Raw genomic sequence first — 15,773 nt, 5'->3', positions numbered from 1 at the left:
TGAAACCGCTATGGATGAATTTATAAAAGGTGTAAGGCACCATCAACAAATCGAAATCAGCTTACGTATTACTTTTTCGAAGCTATGCGTGTAAAACTTTTCTCTGGATTTTTTTATTATTAAACATGTACAATAATTTTACATATACATATACTTCACATTTGGACGTATTGTATGTACATTCGTCAAGTTCAATCATTGATGTATATAAACCACATTAGCACATAAGTATTAAAGCTTATATAACTCTACATGGAGTTCTATCTGATTTAAAAATTATTTATCTTATAACTCTGATTTATAATTATACTTTTTGAGCTTTCAATGAAGATTTTAATAACATAATAATGTTTGTGTATTTTGAATTTTTAAACATTCCTTTGATATTAATTATACTTAATACTTATTCTCATATTCTCTTCAATTAAACAATTAGAGAAAACATTTTCATTCAGGTAGATTTATTTTTGGTGTTTTTGTTCAAGTTTATTTTAAATTCTACTTCATTGAATAATTATGAAATAAAATCACCTCAAAATTATTAGCTTGATAAAAGTGAGCAAATTATAAGATTGACTCTAAAATGGCAATCAACATATAAATATCTTGCTCCATAATCTTTAATTAGATTTAATTAAAATTTGATCATCATTGAATTAAAATTACTCGTAGATTTAGATAATTATGTTGATTAATCAGCAATGTTCTCCATGTAGTATAAAAATGAACTCACTTATTCCTCTTAGCACTATCGACTTAAAATAATTTCTTTTATTTGACATACTGTTTTCTTACAATTTAAAAAACACTTTGCTTATAAGAAGCACGCACATTTTTTTTGTTTTTTTTTTTTGAATATTCTGTTCGAAAATTTGTACATCACTTGGCGATGTTAACTGCTCTACATAATTAATTATTATCACTGGGGATTCCTTGTAGGAGTTTAAGCTTTAATTTTCAATAAAACCGACTTTAACGAGTTGTACATGTTCTTGAAATGATTATGATGATACAATGGGGAGCTAGAATGAACGTTTATCCTCTCAAGCGGGATGAAGAGTTTGCAGCTGTGGATGGTGGTGAAAGCATAGCACCAATGTAGTAATGATGACTACCAGTCCAGTCGTACATTTAGTTACGGACGTGCCAGAACCATCATCATAGTCCTCATCTTCATCTATGTCATTATCTTTTCGTCCTCGAAGTTTTAAATCTGAAAAATAAACACTTCTTATTTCTGTTTTTTTTTCGTGCAAATAACTTCTATTTAACTTTTTAATATTTAAAGATTATTCTAAGATATTTTAGAAGATACTGTCGACGTGAAAATGAATGTCTTCTAAAAAATAAACTATGAATCTCACTATTTCCGCAATTTTAATGCAATGTTTTACCTCGTTCTTTCAACATATCTTGATTTCCTTCCAGTAAACTGTTTGAATTTTTCCTCAGCTTTCCTAGAAACAGAAAAATATGAATATTAATTATATTTGATCGTATGTAAATGTACTCGTATAATTGCTAAAATATTAAAAAAAAACACATTTTTTTCGGAAGTTGCCAACTATTTTGGCAATTTTGAGGGTGAAAGAAATTTTTTAAACGCTTTTCATGGATATGTATCATTAGCTTAGATTCTAAAGTTTCTAAAACGTCCGTAAAAAGGGTTATTGGACCGTCCGTTCATGAGTTATAGGGGTTTAAAGTCAAGGGGATGATTCTTTGTAATTTGTATCTACTTTTACCCGTCTTAGAGGGTGTTAAAGTGAATTTTTCCGGGCTGTGCCCCGATTCCGCATTTCTACGCATCAAGACGAAGAGAATGAGCCCTCAATCATCAAAATCGGAGTACTTTTATTTTTTGGCTGAAAAAAATGGAAAGGGGTACCACTTGCCATTTTTTGGGGTCGAAAAATCAAAGTTGTCCGATTTTCAAGTTCGACCACTCATTCTCTTCGTCTCAATGAGTAGAAATGCGGAATCAGGTCAAACTTATAAAAAATTAATTATATCACTCCTAAAATAGGGTAAAACGGGAACTTGCTCCAATTTTAGCATTAATTATGGTCCAAAAATAATTTGAACTATATTGACTTTTTTCCTTTCGTCGAGATCTTTCATTTGAGCCCTCAATCACCCCCGTAGCGTCATTAGTATAGAAGTTATACACATTTTCATGTCTTACAGTTTTTCCTATATATCATTATTTCATTAATTTTAATATTTATATATTGTTTTTGTAAATAGAAAACGTTTAGAGTATTTTTGGTGTAGAGACGAAAAATTTTTTCATACGGGTAAAGATAAATTGGATAATAATAAAAAGTAATGAATGGTAATTACTAGAGTCGTGTATTTTTATAAGATTAAATAATCATTCCATCATTAAAAATTCATATACGGTAATGTATTTAACTCAACTGAAGTAATAATTAACGAGATGTCATACATTAAATTAATCTTATTAGAAAAAATTTTAATTTTTTTAATACAATGAAAATTCAATGGCAGATAAATTATTATGATTGAACTTCATATGAAATGATTATGATGATAGAAAAAAGGCAATGCAAACACAAGTAATTGAAAAATTGAGAGTGACAGTTATATTTTATTGTTTTATCTAAATCTGTTTCTACAAAGCTTCAATTTTTTTATCAATAAAGAATTAAAAAATAATTGAATTAAGCTTTGAAATGGTAAATTATTAAATATATCAATAAAATGTACAATCTATTTTTTGGCTCTAATATAAATATCGTTTTCAGCAACTGGACAAACGAATAAAGTAAATTCTTTTTCTGAACAAATTTCGTTCAAGAATCGTACAATGTTTAGGAGTTGTTTATTTATAGAAATTGAAATGTATTGATAATAGTTTCTATGAAAATATTTCCATCTATTGATAACAAAAATTTTTTTATTATATAAAAGATATTAGTATTGCACTGAACTATAGAGCTTTTCCTTATATCTAGAAAATAGAATAAAATAATACGAAAAAATGCCTTGTACTATTCAAAAGTATATTGAATTGAATTCTAAAAATTTTCAAAATTATTTTATTTAATGTCAAAAAATTAATTTACATAAGAAATGGAGTTTATATATTTTTATGAATGAATATATTATTTTTGTTATGAAATAAAAAATGTACTCAATAAATAATGCTACATTGAATTTAAAGATTTATCTGCTTTTTCAAGTTTCCCGAGTAAATAAGATTTAATTATCTTTTTCCACTATTATTTCTCAAGTACCAATTATAACTTTGTTATGAATGTAAATTTAAATAATACATCTCGATGTAACTGTAATATTAAAGTTGCTTCATAGCCAGCGTTTATGGCGAGTTTATCCTTTTTGGTTTGCTGAGATTTTGTATCAAGAATTATGTTTGTCTGAATTTTTTATTACTTCCAAGTAGTACAACTTGGCTCGTTTTACGTCGTTGTAAGGTTGACTATCGCGTGACACGGATGACAATGACTTTTTTGACTACTTAAGTTGACCCATGAACAGTAATCCTAGTATCATAAATCTCGCTTTTTCAACCTGATAATTTATCGTCATCCTGGTATTTGCATTATTTCCACACTGCGGTGACCTTTAATCGAATGTCAGTATGTATCGTGTATTCATTCACAATCCATTCCAGCACAGATTGAAAACATTTTTTTTTTATTTTGCTAAAAATTCTAAAATAATATTTCATAACTCCCAATCTCTTTTTCATTTACAGCCAGTTTTTGATCCAACCATTAATTAAGTACAATTAAATAAATAGATATACAAATATTAGTAATATAAAATAAACTAAAATATTTTTTGATGAACATCAAAGAGCTAAAATTTTATTGATTCAAGAAATTCCAATTTATTTTGCTTATTTTTGTTTAATCAAAAGTTTCCAATCTCATTTTTCTTCTAAATATTATTAACCAAATAAAAAAAAATATTTTTATTTAAAGTAACATCATTCAAAACTTGACGAATAATTTTTTCAGAGTAACTAACAAGCCGACACGCCTGATAAAAACATCGATTAACCATAAAATAAGAGTAAAAGTGTAAAAACTTCCTAGCCAACAAGATTAACCGTTAAACTCTGAAAAGAAATGGCTTGTATTACATAACGAGGATACTAGACAAGTTGAAAAGCATCACGGAAATGTTAAATGAACCATTGCTGAGTATCTTATCATGTTTTTCAGGTCTCACAAAATTATCCAGTAACTCTTATTCTTAACACTGCTATCTTTTATCCGTGTACCTCCGCAATTATAATTATACCATGGCCGCAAGCAATGCAGTTACACAATACTCAAACAGCAATGTACATGCTTACAGTAGAACGGGTTCATGGTAATACAGCATACCATCGTGCGAACAATAGAGCATCATTTTCATCTTGCGTCTCTTCAGTCGATCCTAATTTATTTCCAGGGGCGGACTGGTTTTCCCGAGAATGAAAGCGATGAGCCAAGAAGTCTATAGCAATGCTTGTAGAACTCACGTATGATAGATACGCTTCAACATTGTCGATAGTAATACGTCCCCAGTTGTATGATAATGCGACATATCGGCTACGCTATCGTAGTTCCGAGTTGACGCGTGTCAAGGGAGAGTGAATCTGTGCGAAGAGCTCGATGAACACACACGAGGGAAGAATCGGCAAATTTGTCACGGTGAATCCAAGCGGAATGAGACATGTATTATTCCTGCCACGTGCGGACGAGTAAAGAAACAGAGAAAGACAAGTTGAAACAAACGGATGATAGGGTAAGAACCCTCCCTTAGATGGAAGCTTTGTATTCAAAGATAACTGCATACTAAAATTTACTGTTGAAATTTCATTCAACTTGCTGTATATATCCGTCATCTTGAAATATACCAGCACCATTTTGACAATTAATATCACTTTTAAATTTATTATTACCGTACACCGAAAGAAAAATTGACTGTGAACAATCCATAATTTCTTCAACTAATAAAATCCAAATTTGAAATAGTCACAATAAAATATAAATTGACGTGGTAACATTTTTATACAATAAATAAAATTTATTGTTGTAGGAATACCGTGCCCCTTACATTGACTATCTCATTAAATAGCTGTAGAGATTATCTAAATAATTCTTTGACGATATCTAATCCAGTTGTTTTGGAAAGATAGTTTTTATACAGCTATTTTAAATATCGCCTTGTTAGTATTGTTCAGATTTTAGTCTAAGAATATTTTTTAACTTTAGCAGCAATGTATTTTTTATAATAATAAATAGTATTCTTATCAAATGACGTTAAAATTATAATTTTATAATTAGAGATGAGCTTATGGGCGTGTGACGTCACGAGTCACTCTTTAGTGATGTAGATAGCTTTTATAGCTATCCAGTATTGTTCTAACAGCGATTTGTCCGTAACGATACTTTAGATAGTTCTTACTAATGTTATGATTTAGTTCTGATGTTTACTGAAAATAATTAAAAAATAATTTATTGGAAGAATACATTTTTATTGTGCTTGATTATTTCGAATAAAATTATCTGAACATTTTAAATTCCTTTTATTGATGAAATAAATATTTTTTTGTATAGCAAAAAATTTATTCTGAATGTATGAATCTTTTTGTAACACAATAATAATTCCATTATAATTCGCACCATCAAATTAGCTCTATACAAGACAGTACAATACCGACGTCTGCTCATATACTTCTTCAAAGAGACCAACCGTCTAAATTATATATCACTGCCGGACAGCTTTATGCAATGTGCTAGAGTTTTAAACTTCTTAGAATAAAACACATTCTTTGTAGTTTTAAAGCTGAGTATATGAAACAGTGGAGAAGTTTAACTTACTTTCTTGCATCAAAATATACCCAGTAAACTTTTTATTTCACTCCTCGGTATGAAAAAAAGCTAAATAAATTATTTTTTCCCCCGCTTTGGATTTCCGCCAGCTCAACTTGAGGAGTAATATTTAGCACGAAATCACGGAAATTACCACGGCACATTGTCTCCAATGAGCCTGAGATTTAATCCCGCATATCCTTAGAAAGAGGATCAAGAGAGGAGTGCAATAGTTCTCGCGAAGATTAATCGTTGCTACCGGATGCCCCAGGAATTTCGTCCGACGTTAATAATTCCCTAGGATATATACGAGAGATGTGCAGAAATGATGTTACATTCTCAACGAAACGCCACAAATTTTAGACAAGTCTGCAAACCGTTTCATAACTGGCAGTGGTAAATCGTATTAAAAGTAAATATAATTTAATGCTTTGTTGTGATAAAATTAGATGGATAATACGACATGAGATTAATATACACGTATTATTATCATGCAGTACACCTTGCCAAAGTTTTTGTTTTGATTGCTTTCAGAATGGAAGGATTCCCTGACATAAAATATTTATCAACAAATAAAAAAATGATCTTTTATTTTTAAAATATATATATAATCATATTCCTCTAGTTTATTAACTCGTTCATCAAACTATCTGCTTGGAATCCTCTTAGAAGTCTGTAACGATAAAATCCACTTATTACTTATTTCTCAGGAATGAAGTTATGTTGGACAACTTGTTCGATAATCTGACAAACTATGATAATCATTTGGAACATCAATTTTCAATATTGAGTCAACTTATGACAAATTCGACTGATGAGGATTACTATCAGTATCCTATTTTAAGAATCAGACTGATAAGGTATTAATATCAAAATACTTTGAAGGTAATCTATTTAGATCTAGTACAGTTGAAAAATAAATTTTCAAGTAAAAAAGTAAATGATTGCAGAAGTCTTTAATAATAAAATTTTCTAAATTAATCTTTCAGAGAAGGTAATGATAAATTATCCGTAAAGATGAAAATTATTTTTTGGTAATAAATTATTCGCTATTCTTCAGCCATCGTCTTCTTAAAGAAATAGAAAAGTGTCTGTTGAAGAGTTGAAAGTTTTTATTGATAATGTTAGGAAAAATATCTAACGATAAATTCTAAACAAGGAAAGTAGTAAGCAATTACCACTGCATCCGCTTAGTTTCAAAGATACAAGTATATTACACGTAGTTCTATACTCGGAGTAATATTTACCCTGTTTCAGATATACTTTACAGCTCAAGTCTAATCGGATTATGCGAGGATTTGCTTATTCATAAAGTTGAATAGACGGGGGTGGTAAATCGTTTGTGGTTAAAACTACTCCTCTGATCCTCTTGAATAACGTCCAACCAAACCTAAGATTTTTTTATGAAATACGTTTACAAAGTTACACTCGTATTTCTGATATGATTGTTTAACTAAGACTGTTGGATTGACATCAAAGAAAATCTAGCCAATTTTCAATTATTTAACATGGTAACATTTACTAGTTAATTTTTATTTGGAATTCATGACCTAATTGATAATTGAGTGACAGTTGATGAACAGAAATATACCACCCTTGTATAGCATTTCAAAAAAATAACAATCTACAGAGTTTTTTTTTGTAAAATTTTCGATGAAAATATTTCAAAAGAGATATTTGTAGCTGTAAGTTGGTACTCTGGCGATATTAATACCAGTATTTTTTCGAATTCATAAAAGCATGCAGTACAAAAGACAAAAATAATAACCAACAAATAAATTAAAAATGAATGGCGAAAAGTTTTATGAAAAAATTTTGTCAAACAAACAATATGAGCTTTCGAAACTCGTTTTGGAAATTAAAAAATTCTTGACTTAAAAAAGTGTTTGAAATTTATATAAACGTCGAGAAAGAAATTATTTCTTGATAAATAATGAATGAGTACATAGTTTACATCGATTTTCAATAAATGAATTTATGATACCGAAGCTTTAAGTGATATTATTCATTCATTTTTCAGTTTATGATAAATGCTTTATCATTTCAAATATCTTGCCTGTCAATTTTTATATAAGAAAGTTATAATGAAATAAAAAATTCATCAGCTAACATAATTAATTAAAAAAAAAATTAAGTGGTTTCATCCAATTTTTGACGTATATTAAGTGCGTGACTGTTTAAAATATCCGGTGTACAAGATCTATGTAATATTTTTTCATTGACATCTATTCAATTAACTTTTCTAAACTCAAGCTATCCATATCTGCCTAGTTTGTGGAGACAACGACGATTAAACATTCTATATCCCATCTTACCCCAATAACAAGGGGTACACCATTTTGCCCTACGGATGGGGCAAGATGGGGAAGTCATTTTTTTCAAATTGATATTTATATAAGAAGAATTCTATTTTATTCTTTTGACTTATTAGAATTTAAAAGAAGAATAACTGATAATTTTTTTCAATAAAACCATTCATACATTGTGCAATTAAAAAATGAAGGGTTTTATTTTTGAAATATCTTAAAGTCCCCGTCTTACCCCACCTTCTCCTATGAGAATATTCAGTTTCAATGCACCCAAATTGAAATAAAATGAGTAGATTGATACATCGAGCAGACGTATTAATCTAAATATCCTAGGAATAAAATCCTAAAGCATCTTCAGACAGCATTAAAAATATTCCTATCACTACACTTTTTTTCATTCAACTGCTCAACTAAAAATGCAAAGAAAAAATAAAGTACCTAAAAAATGTTTTTTTTTTGAAAATAATTATTTTTGAATGCATAAAAAATATCTTTTCTACTTAATCATCATCGAGTTGTGAGAATGACTACTATGATTATCAATATTAGAATCTCACCAACAACAATCACATTATTCAACAGTTACACTTTTTTTCGAAAATACTCGATAAGAGTTTTCAGCTGTTCAAAGAGTATTCTCGATCTAATTAATCATCGAGCCAGTAATACTTGTCTGAATTCTATTACATTGTTTCAGAAAAAAATGAGTACCTCCTAACTCTATTCACTTTTCTATAATACAAAGCCTGCTCAAGTACTCCTCAACAACTGTTCCTGATGTCTATTTCGAACACGAATATATTCCAAATACATCCTCACGCGCATCTCTGATTCTTTAAAAATTTTTCCAACACAGAGATAGATAATATCTATTCGTAGTGCCGTTTTATTATGTCGATTCGAATGCATTTGTTTTGTAGTGCTGTACAAAAGAACAGTATTATATTACATCTCGTTGCTTTGCTTTTATCTCGTTATGAATTTATTGCTATATTCGATATTTGAGGTACTGAAAATGCAAATCTCAGAATATATCTTTCTATTTTATTAAATTTTTTTATTAACTTATTCTTACCTTTATACTCACTGCTGTCCTCATGTGTATTATGGTCGTTATCTGAAGTTATTTCTGCAAAGAGAAAAGAAGAGGTAATATTAAAATGTCGCGACTCCATCATTCCCTAAGTGAATGGTGTAATAAAATGAAGAGGGGTAGCAATTTTAATTAACCAAAATGTTGAAGAGTTATTATTTTTCATTGCCATGGTGATAAGGAATGATTGGTGTGAGTTGAATAATTATTTTATTTCAGATAATTTATCTAACGTTATGTCTATTTGGTTTTATTATTAGATTATTATCACCACCCTTATATACTATTACTAGAATTCCTGTCCGTCCGCATATGTGTCAGTATGTCAGCGTCCTTTAACCCTTTGTGGTTGAGACCTCTTAGTATGGGCAGATGTCACATTAGCTTGGTGACAACTGCACTTATTAGAGATTGATTAATAAAAACCATAAATTCCGAGTAATTTAATTTGAACTTGAGTTATAAAATACAGAAAATGTTTTATTCTTTATTTTACTAATTTTTCTATTGTCTTAGATAAAACAATACAATTTGTAAAGTTATTCAGACAAGCTACTTATGGACTTTGTGGGTACTTTGACTGCACAAGTTAATCATTTGAAAAGTACTTTTAAACACTATTAACGATCGAATTTACTTAAATATTGCCTATGTAAATATTACAATTAGAAATAAAAACGTATTTTACTTTATACTTGTTGAATAAAAATTAATTACTAACATCAAATCATAATCCTGTGTTATAAAATGTTTGTATTGCAAATGAAATAAAAAAAAGTCGTGAAACAGATTATCTATTGGAAATTTATTAAATTTTTTTTTTTTTTTTTTTTTTTTCTTTCATTTAACAAACATTTTATTCGTTATTAACAAACCTCATCCTTTATTAATATTGCTTTGGAGATTGATCGTTAATATTTAAAAATGCTTTTTACTCCAATAATTAAAAAAAATAGGATTTTTCTTTTGATAAAAAATATTGGATTAATGTTTAGATAAAATTTTTAGTGCAATGAATGAAATGAATGTAAATAAATCAATAACTATTTTTAAATTTAAAATTTAAATCCTAAGTAGAATAATTTTATTATGATCAGACATTTAGTATTATCTTAAAAAACTAAAAAATTAGTCGTATCATTCTTAAGAAGATAAGATAAGATAACATGAAATATTTGAACAAAACAATTACCATAAAGTTTGATAGTGCCATCAGTGTCGCCTAAGGAGTTGCGGGATACACATTTATAAGTACCAAAATCAGCTGGAGTGACATATCGTATTGTAAGTTTCATCCTGACTTTGTAGGTATTATCAATAAGCACCGGTTCAAATTTTCCATCTGAAAATTATTAAATAAACCCATTTAATAATAGTAATGACAGTTGATGTGATATGTAAAAAATAAAAAATATCAATACAGGTATTGAGACGGAAGCTTGAGAAATTTGAGCACAGTTATATACTACAGTGGAAAGAATTCATCGAAAAATTTTTCTCGTTTATTGAAGCTACGTCACAATGGTTCAATCAGGTTAGATGATGGCTTTAACCTATTCGTCAGTCTGGCTTATTTTAGTATTCGGCACGCAGGGGTTAAGTTAACGTGATTTCTGTTTAGATCGACACCATTCAAGCATTTCCGTCTTTCACCAATACTAGTTGGCTTCGTAAAAGAAATTTCGATGCTGCAATCAGTCAATAAAAAAAACTTGTGGCCATTTATTCTGTCAATGAATCATCCATTTCCAGAAATATGTGGAAAATATATACAGGAAGAATCATAAGTTGACACCATTGACCCAATTACTTTCATCATGTTAAAATATAATATCAATCAGTTTTGATTAGCAATAAATTTTACATGATAAAAAAATATAAACTGATGTAGTCATTTTGCTGTTATTAACTTTGGATCTAATTCTGTGGGCAATAACAGAGACTATCACTGCTAGCAAAATTCATATTAGAATTTTAATGAATGTTAATAGAAACAATATTACTAAACGAACCACTGTATTAATACCTAGGTAAATTTTTTGAACATGGACTACTTCATTTAAATTTCAACATTGGACTTTATTATTTTTCAAAGCTTAATTGCATCACATACATGCAATCTCTTAATTTAATTTACACGCTTGTCTGTCTGTCTATTATTCTGCTATAATTCTAAGAGTATTAGTGGGAGCTACACGAAATTTCCCATGAGTATTTAGTACTTGAATTCCAAAAGAAATCAACATATTAATTCATAAAAATTTTAATTTGTATTCATTATAGTTTGAAATGTAAATATTATGCTATTTTCGTTTTTATTGAAGCATTTAATTTTTTTATAGATAATTGATACGTATTTTTATTCATAAAATATTGATGAATTATTAATTATAGAATGTGAATCCAAGTCAGAAAGTTCAAAGCTTAGGTAAATCATTAATATTCATGTGTAACTGAACTATCATATAAGAAAGATTTTTCTGTTATTAAAAAAGATATATTTGGATTCGGTGTCAGCACAGTACAAGGTCTTATCTGTATTCATTTCAGCAAATAAAATACTTGATGGATCTCCATTTTTGAATAATTTCTAGTTAATATTTTACACAGCAAAATTTTCAGTCAACGTAGAGTCCTAAATGTAATAAATAAAGTTCACAGTTTACTATTTTAATAAAATTTCAAGTTTCAAACTGGTATAATATGAAATGTGAACCAGGATACGATGAATATGCAAATAATTTTACTAATTGAAGAAAATGAAAATTAAATAAATTGAAAAATAAATTTTTTCCATACGTTTACTATTTTTTAACGCTATTCATACAATAGTTCCAATCACATCAATATGTAAATTCGAAAGTAAATTCTAGTGAATCAGGCTAAATATCACCATTTTAATATTTATAAATATTTTTTTAAATTTCATGGATGGTCATATTTCACAGATCTAACAAGATTTCTTCAATAAAACATTTTACAAAACAAAATTTTACATTGACAGGCACAAACCACGAACAAAAATTCCGCAAACGAATGGATTTATATAGAAAATTCAATTTAGAAAATTTATTAGAAAAAAATAGACATGCTGGTGTGCATGAAAAGTTGATGTCTTTTTTTTTATGTTGAAAAAATACGCAGCTTATGATTGTGTGACGCCAATAGAAGAAACAAAAAAAAAAATATAAATGTGGCAATATAACCATAGGCACGTAAAGAAAGTGATGGGAAACATCATGTAAACAAATTCAAGTAAACTAATAATTTCGAGGATGATATCAGATTTGAAATTTGTATGATAACACGTAAATTTGTTGATAGATACTAGTGTAAGCAAGAGAATGGCAATTTTTATGCTCGCCCATTACTAATCTTCTTGTTTGGTCACATTGCGTACGTGCTTATGTAACATAATCCAATCCCCAACAGAGAGAGAATTGAGTTTACCTAGTATACATGCAATTAATTAATTCAACATTCAATACTAATAGCTGATACAATTTATTAGCCATTTTAGTCATTCTCTATTGTTAAAAAATTATTCTACTGTTAAATCACTTATTAAGTATTACCTTGAGCAAGTATTTCAGATTTATCTTTCGACCAATAATTAATCGACTTTGGATATGCTTCTGACAGACACTCTAGAGTCATCATTTGGCCTATTCGAGCACCAACCAGTTGATTTGGGATCCATATCATTGGCGCGACTGGAATAGATAATAAGTTATATCAATATTCAATCAGTTTGAGACAACAAAATAATTATTTTTATCGAATAAATCGATCAATGATTACACCAGTAGCTATTTTTTCTGATTTGATAAAATTCAATTCAATCACATATAACAATATTGAATATATTTTTTTTAATCTAACAAGATCGGGATATAATGTTTTATCTTTCTACATGGAAATGCAATTATTAATTGTAAAAATAAAAATTCGTGAGTTTGTAAAAATGAATATATATTTAATTAATATTTATCTATATCAATACCATTAGAATATGATTAATAAAATGTTTGTATTCTTATATTTTTTATTTCATGCATCACGAAATTATTGCTAACTGGACTGATGAAAAAAAATTGCATTTACTTTGAAAAATATCTCTGAATGATGAAGGTATCATATCAACTGCAGAAATACAATAAAATTTTCTGCTTAAAAATATGGTATATTATTTTTTAAATATAGTTAAATTATTTTAAAAATATTGAAGGTTAAATTTTGAATAAATATTCATTTTTATATTATCTTTCAATGAAAAAGTTATTTAAAAGAAAAAAAAAGTTAAATAATATGAATTTATGAATGATAATAAAATAAAATTTTATTCATACAATGGACGATAAGCATGATTCTCTTGCTAACAGAAGGTGGTACGCCATTGGATGCAATACACAAATATGATCCCATATGCGAGCGTGTCACTTTGGTTATCCTGAAGTATTTCCCTTCCACACTTTTGACTGTAAAAACATAAATTGATTATTTTTTCTCAGCATATTTGTTTTGTCAGTATTTCAGTTTACTTATATTTATTTATGCAACAGGATTGATATAAACAAAATAGAAGAATGAAAAAATAATTTGTCATGTTTGTTATGAGTACAATGAAAAAATAGTTGCGGTTAGAAAATCGTATTTAAAAAAAGTAGATAAATATATAATCAAGTTAAAATGAGAAAAAAGTTAAAACAATTGTATTATCAACCTTTTCCAAAGCTTTTAGGCTTTTGAAGCATGTATTTCTTTAAAATAATTACTTGGGCATAGTCATTAGTCTGTTTCTAGCTTGTCACAATAGCGAATGCAATTTATTTATCTAAAAGCGAGACCATTAGTTTTTACCACAATTAAATCCTTGAGTATTTATATAGCTGTAGAGCATAGTGAGCTAAATGGTATATAAAATGTTAGATTAAGTATTAAGAAAAATTATAGAAGCTTTTCTGCCAAGAGAATTTTGGATTTAATAAATTATTATTGAGAAGAATAAATTTTATTTAAGTACAGCATTTAAATGATATCTATTAAGAAATATTTTCTTTAATAATTTCCAACAGAAACTCATAATAAATAGAAATAAATATCAGATAAATATTCGCAAAAGATTGTTACAATTGTACTTTAGCTGTATTTTTTAATCAAATGTAAAATTTAAAAAGCAGGTTCGAAAGAATGGATGAATGCGAGATCAAAGAAATGGGGAGAATACAAAGAGAATAAAGCTGAAGAGAAAGAGAGAGTGGCAAAAAGAAAATTGAAGAACAAAAGAAATGGGTAGTTTATGAATGATCAATATGTTGGTCGACAGAGTACAATAACATAAGTGGGTTTCAGAAAACTTTCCAATAGAGATCAAAATTCCTATTTCAGGGAAATAGTATCCGAGCTTATTACGTATGAATATGATTAAATAGCTGTTTTGAACTCAACAACCTAAATAACTTATGCAATTGTCTCATTTTATCATCCTAGTTATTTCTATCTCTGCTTTACATACACTGGGAAAAAAATTTTTAATATGCAAACAAATTTTAATTCAATTAATAATTACGTTTAATTCAAGATTAGGATAGGTTTAAATACTGTTACATCATCATGGATCTTAAAAAAAAAAATAATCGAGTACAATAAAGGTGTATTTTATTTTTAATAAATTATTTTTTGATTATTTTAAATAACCATTAAACTGTTACCATGTCAATTTTAAAAAAATGTTCTATTGAGATTATTTAAAATCTTAATTTTATTCGTTAAAAGAAACATTGCTTGTTCAAATTAAATTTTTTTCTCAGTGTATATTTATCTATTATTATAAGCAGGAATAAAACTCAGCTGATTCTGCTCCGGTGAATAAACTGTTGTGTCAATAAAAATAATTTCCATTGTAGATGATTAAAAAGATTTCTATCTACTGAATGACACGATGAATATTATTAAATATTTTCCTGCTTAAACAATTATCCACTGATTTCTCAATTAAATTTCATTGATGAAAAAAACTTGGAACCAACAACTGCGCTGGTCTTCAGACGCTCTTTTATGTTAGCGAAACTCATGATTTTATTAAGGTAATATAGTTGAATATAAGTTTAGTAAATTCGCCGTTTCGATTCACTAGTTGGAAGGATTTCCGGAATATAGCGGACATTTACGACCTGGAGCCGGAAACGGTTAGTAAAGAGGAAGCATGTGGTTAACTAGAGAAACGCAGAGTTAACTCTCTACTAGTGGATGAGAACGAATGCCACTAATGAAGTACCTAGTGAATACTCTGACCTCGATGCAAGAAAACCTATACCTGCTTTACTGATAAGCCACGCGGTTTCTTTCTGTCAGACGTCACACGCGATGCTCAACCCTCAACGACTATAAAATGAATGTTCTGACTTAATTTCGTTGTTAAATGTCTGGCTTTTTTTCACGGCTGCTTTTTTCATGCGGAACGAAACTTTGCGTAGAGATCATCACTCTTATATGACCGTGCGCTAGATATTTTATGAT

At 28.4% G+C, this 15,773-nt stretch overlaps 1 protein-coding gene across 1 annotated transcript in view; it reads right to left on the bottom strand.

Annotated features, from left to right (window-relative positions):
• Positions 1-387: 387 nt before the first annotated feature.
• LOC118073825 (neurotrimin-like) overlaps positions 388-15,773 on the bottom strand; it is a 97,090-nt gene continuing 81,704 nt past the window's right edge. Inside the window, exons 5-10 of the mRNA XM_035094552.1 lie at positions 13,604-13,732; positions 12,830-12,967; positions 10,447-10,596; positions 9,237-9,290; positions 1,395-1,457; positions 388-1,213 (exon numbers count right to left, since the gene is read on the bottom strand). Coding sequence (XP_034950443.1) covers positions 1,044-1,213; positions 1,395-1,457; positions 9,237-9,290; positions 10,447-10,596; positions 12,830-12,967; positions 13,604-13,732 — 704 coding nt within the window. The 3' untranslated portion in view covers positions 388-1,043. The remainder of the gene's footprint in view (positions 1,214-1,394; positions 1,458-9,236; positions 9,291-10,446; positions 10,597-12,829; positions 12,968-13,603; positions 13,733-15,773) is intronic.

Source organism: Chelonus insularis, unplaced genomic scaffold (genome assembly GCF_013357705.1).
Source record: "Chelonus insularis isolate UGA/USDA-ARS -01 unplaced genomic scaffold, ASM1335770v1 scaffold_714_pilon, whole genome shotgun sequence".
Taxonomy (NCBI): Eukaryota; Metazoa; Arthropoda; class Insecta; order Hymenoptera; family Braconidae; genus Chelonus; species Chelonus insularis.
Note: the sequence above shows the minus strand (reverse complement) of the source record. Positions and strands in the feature narration are given on the sequence as shown.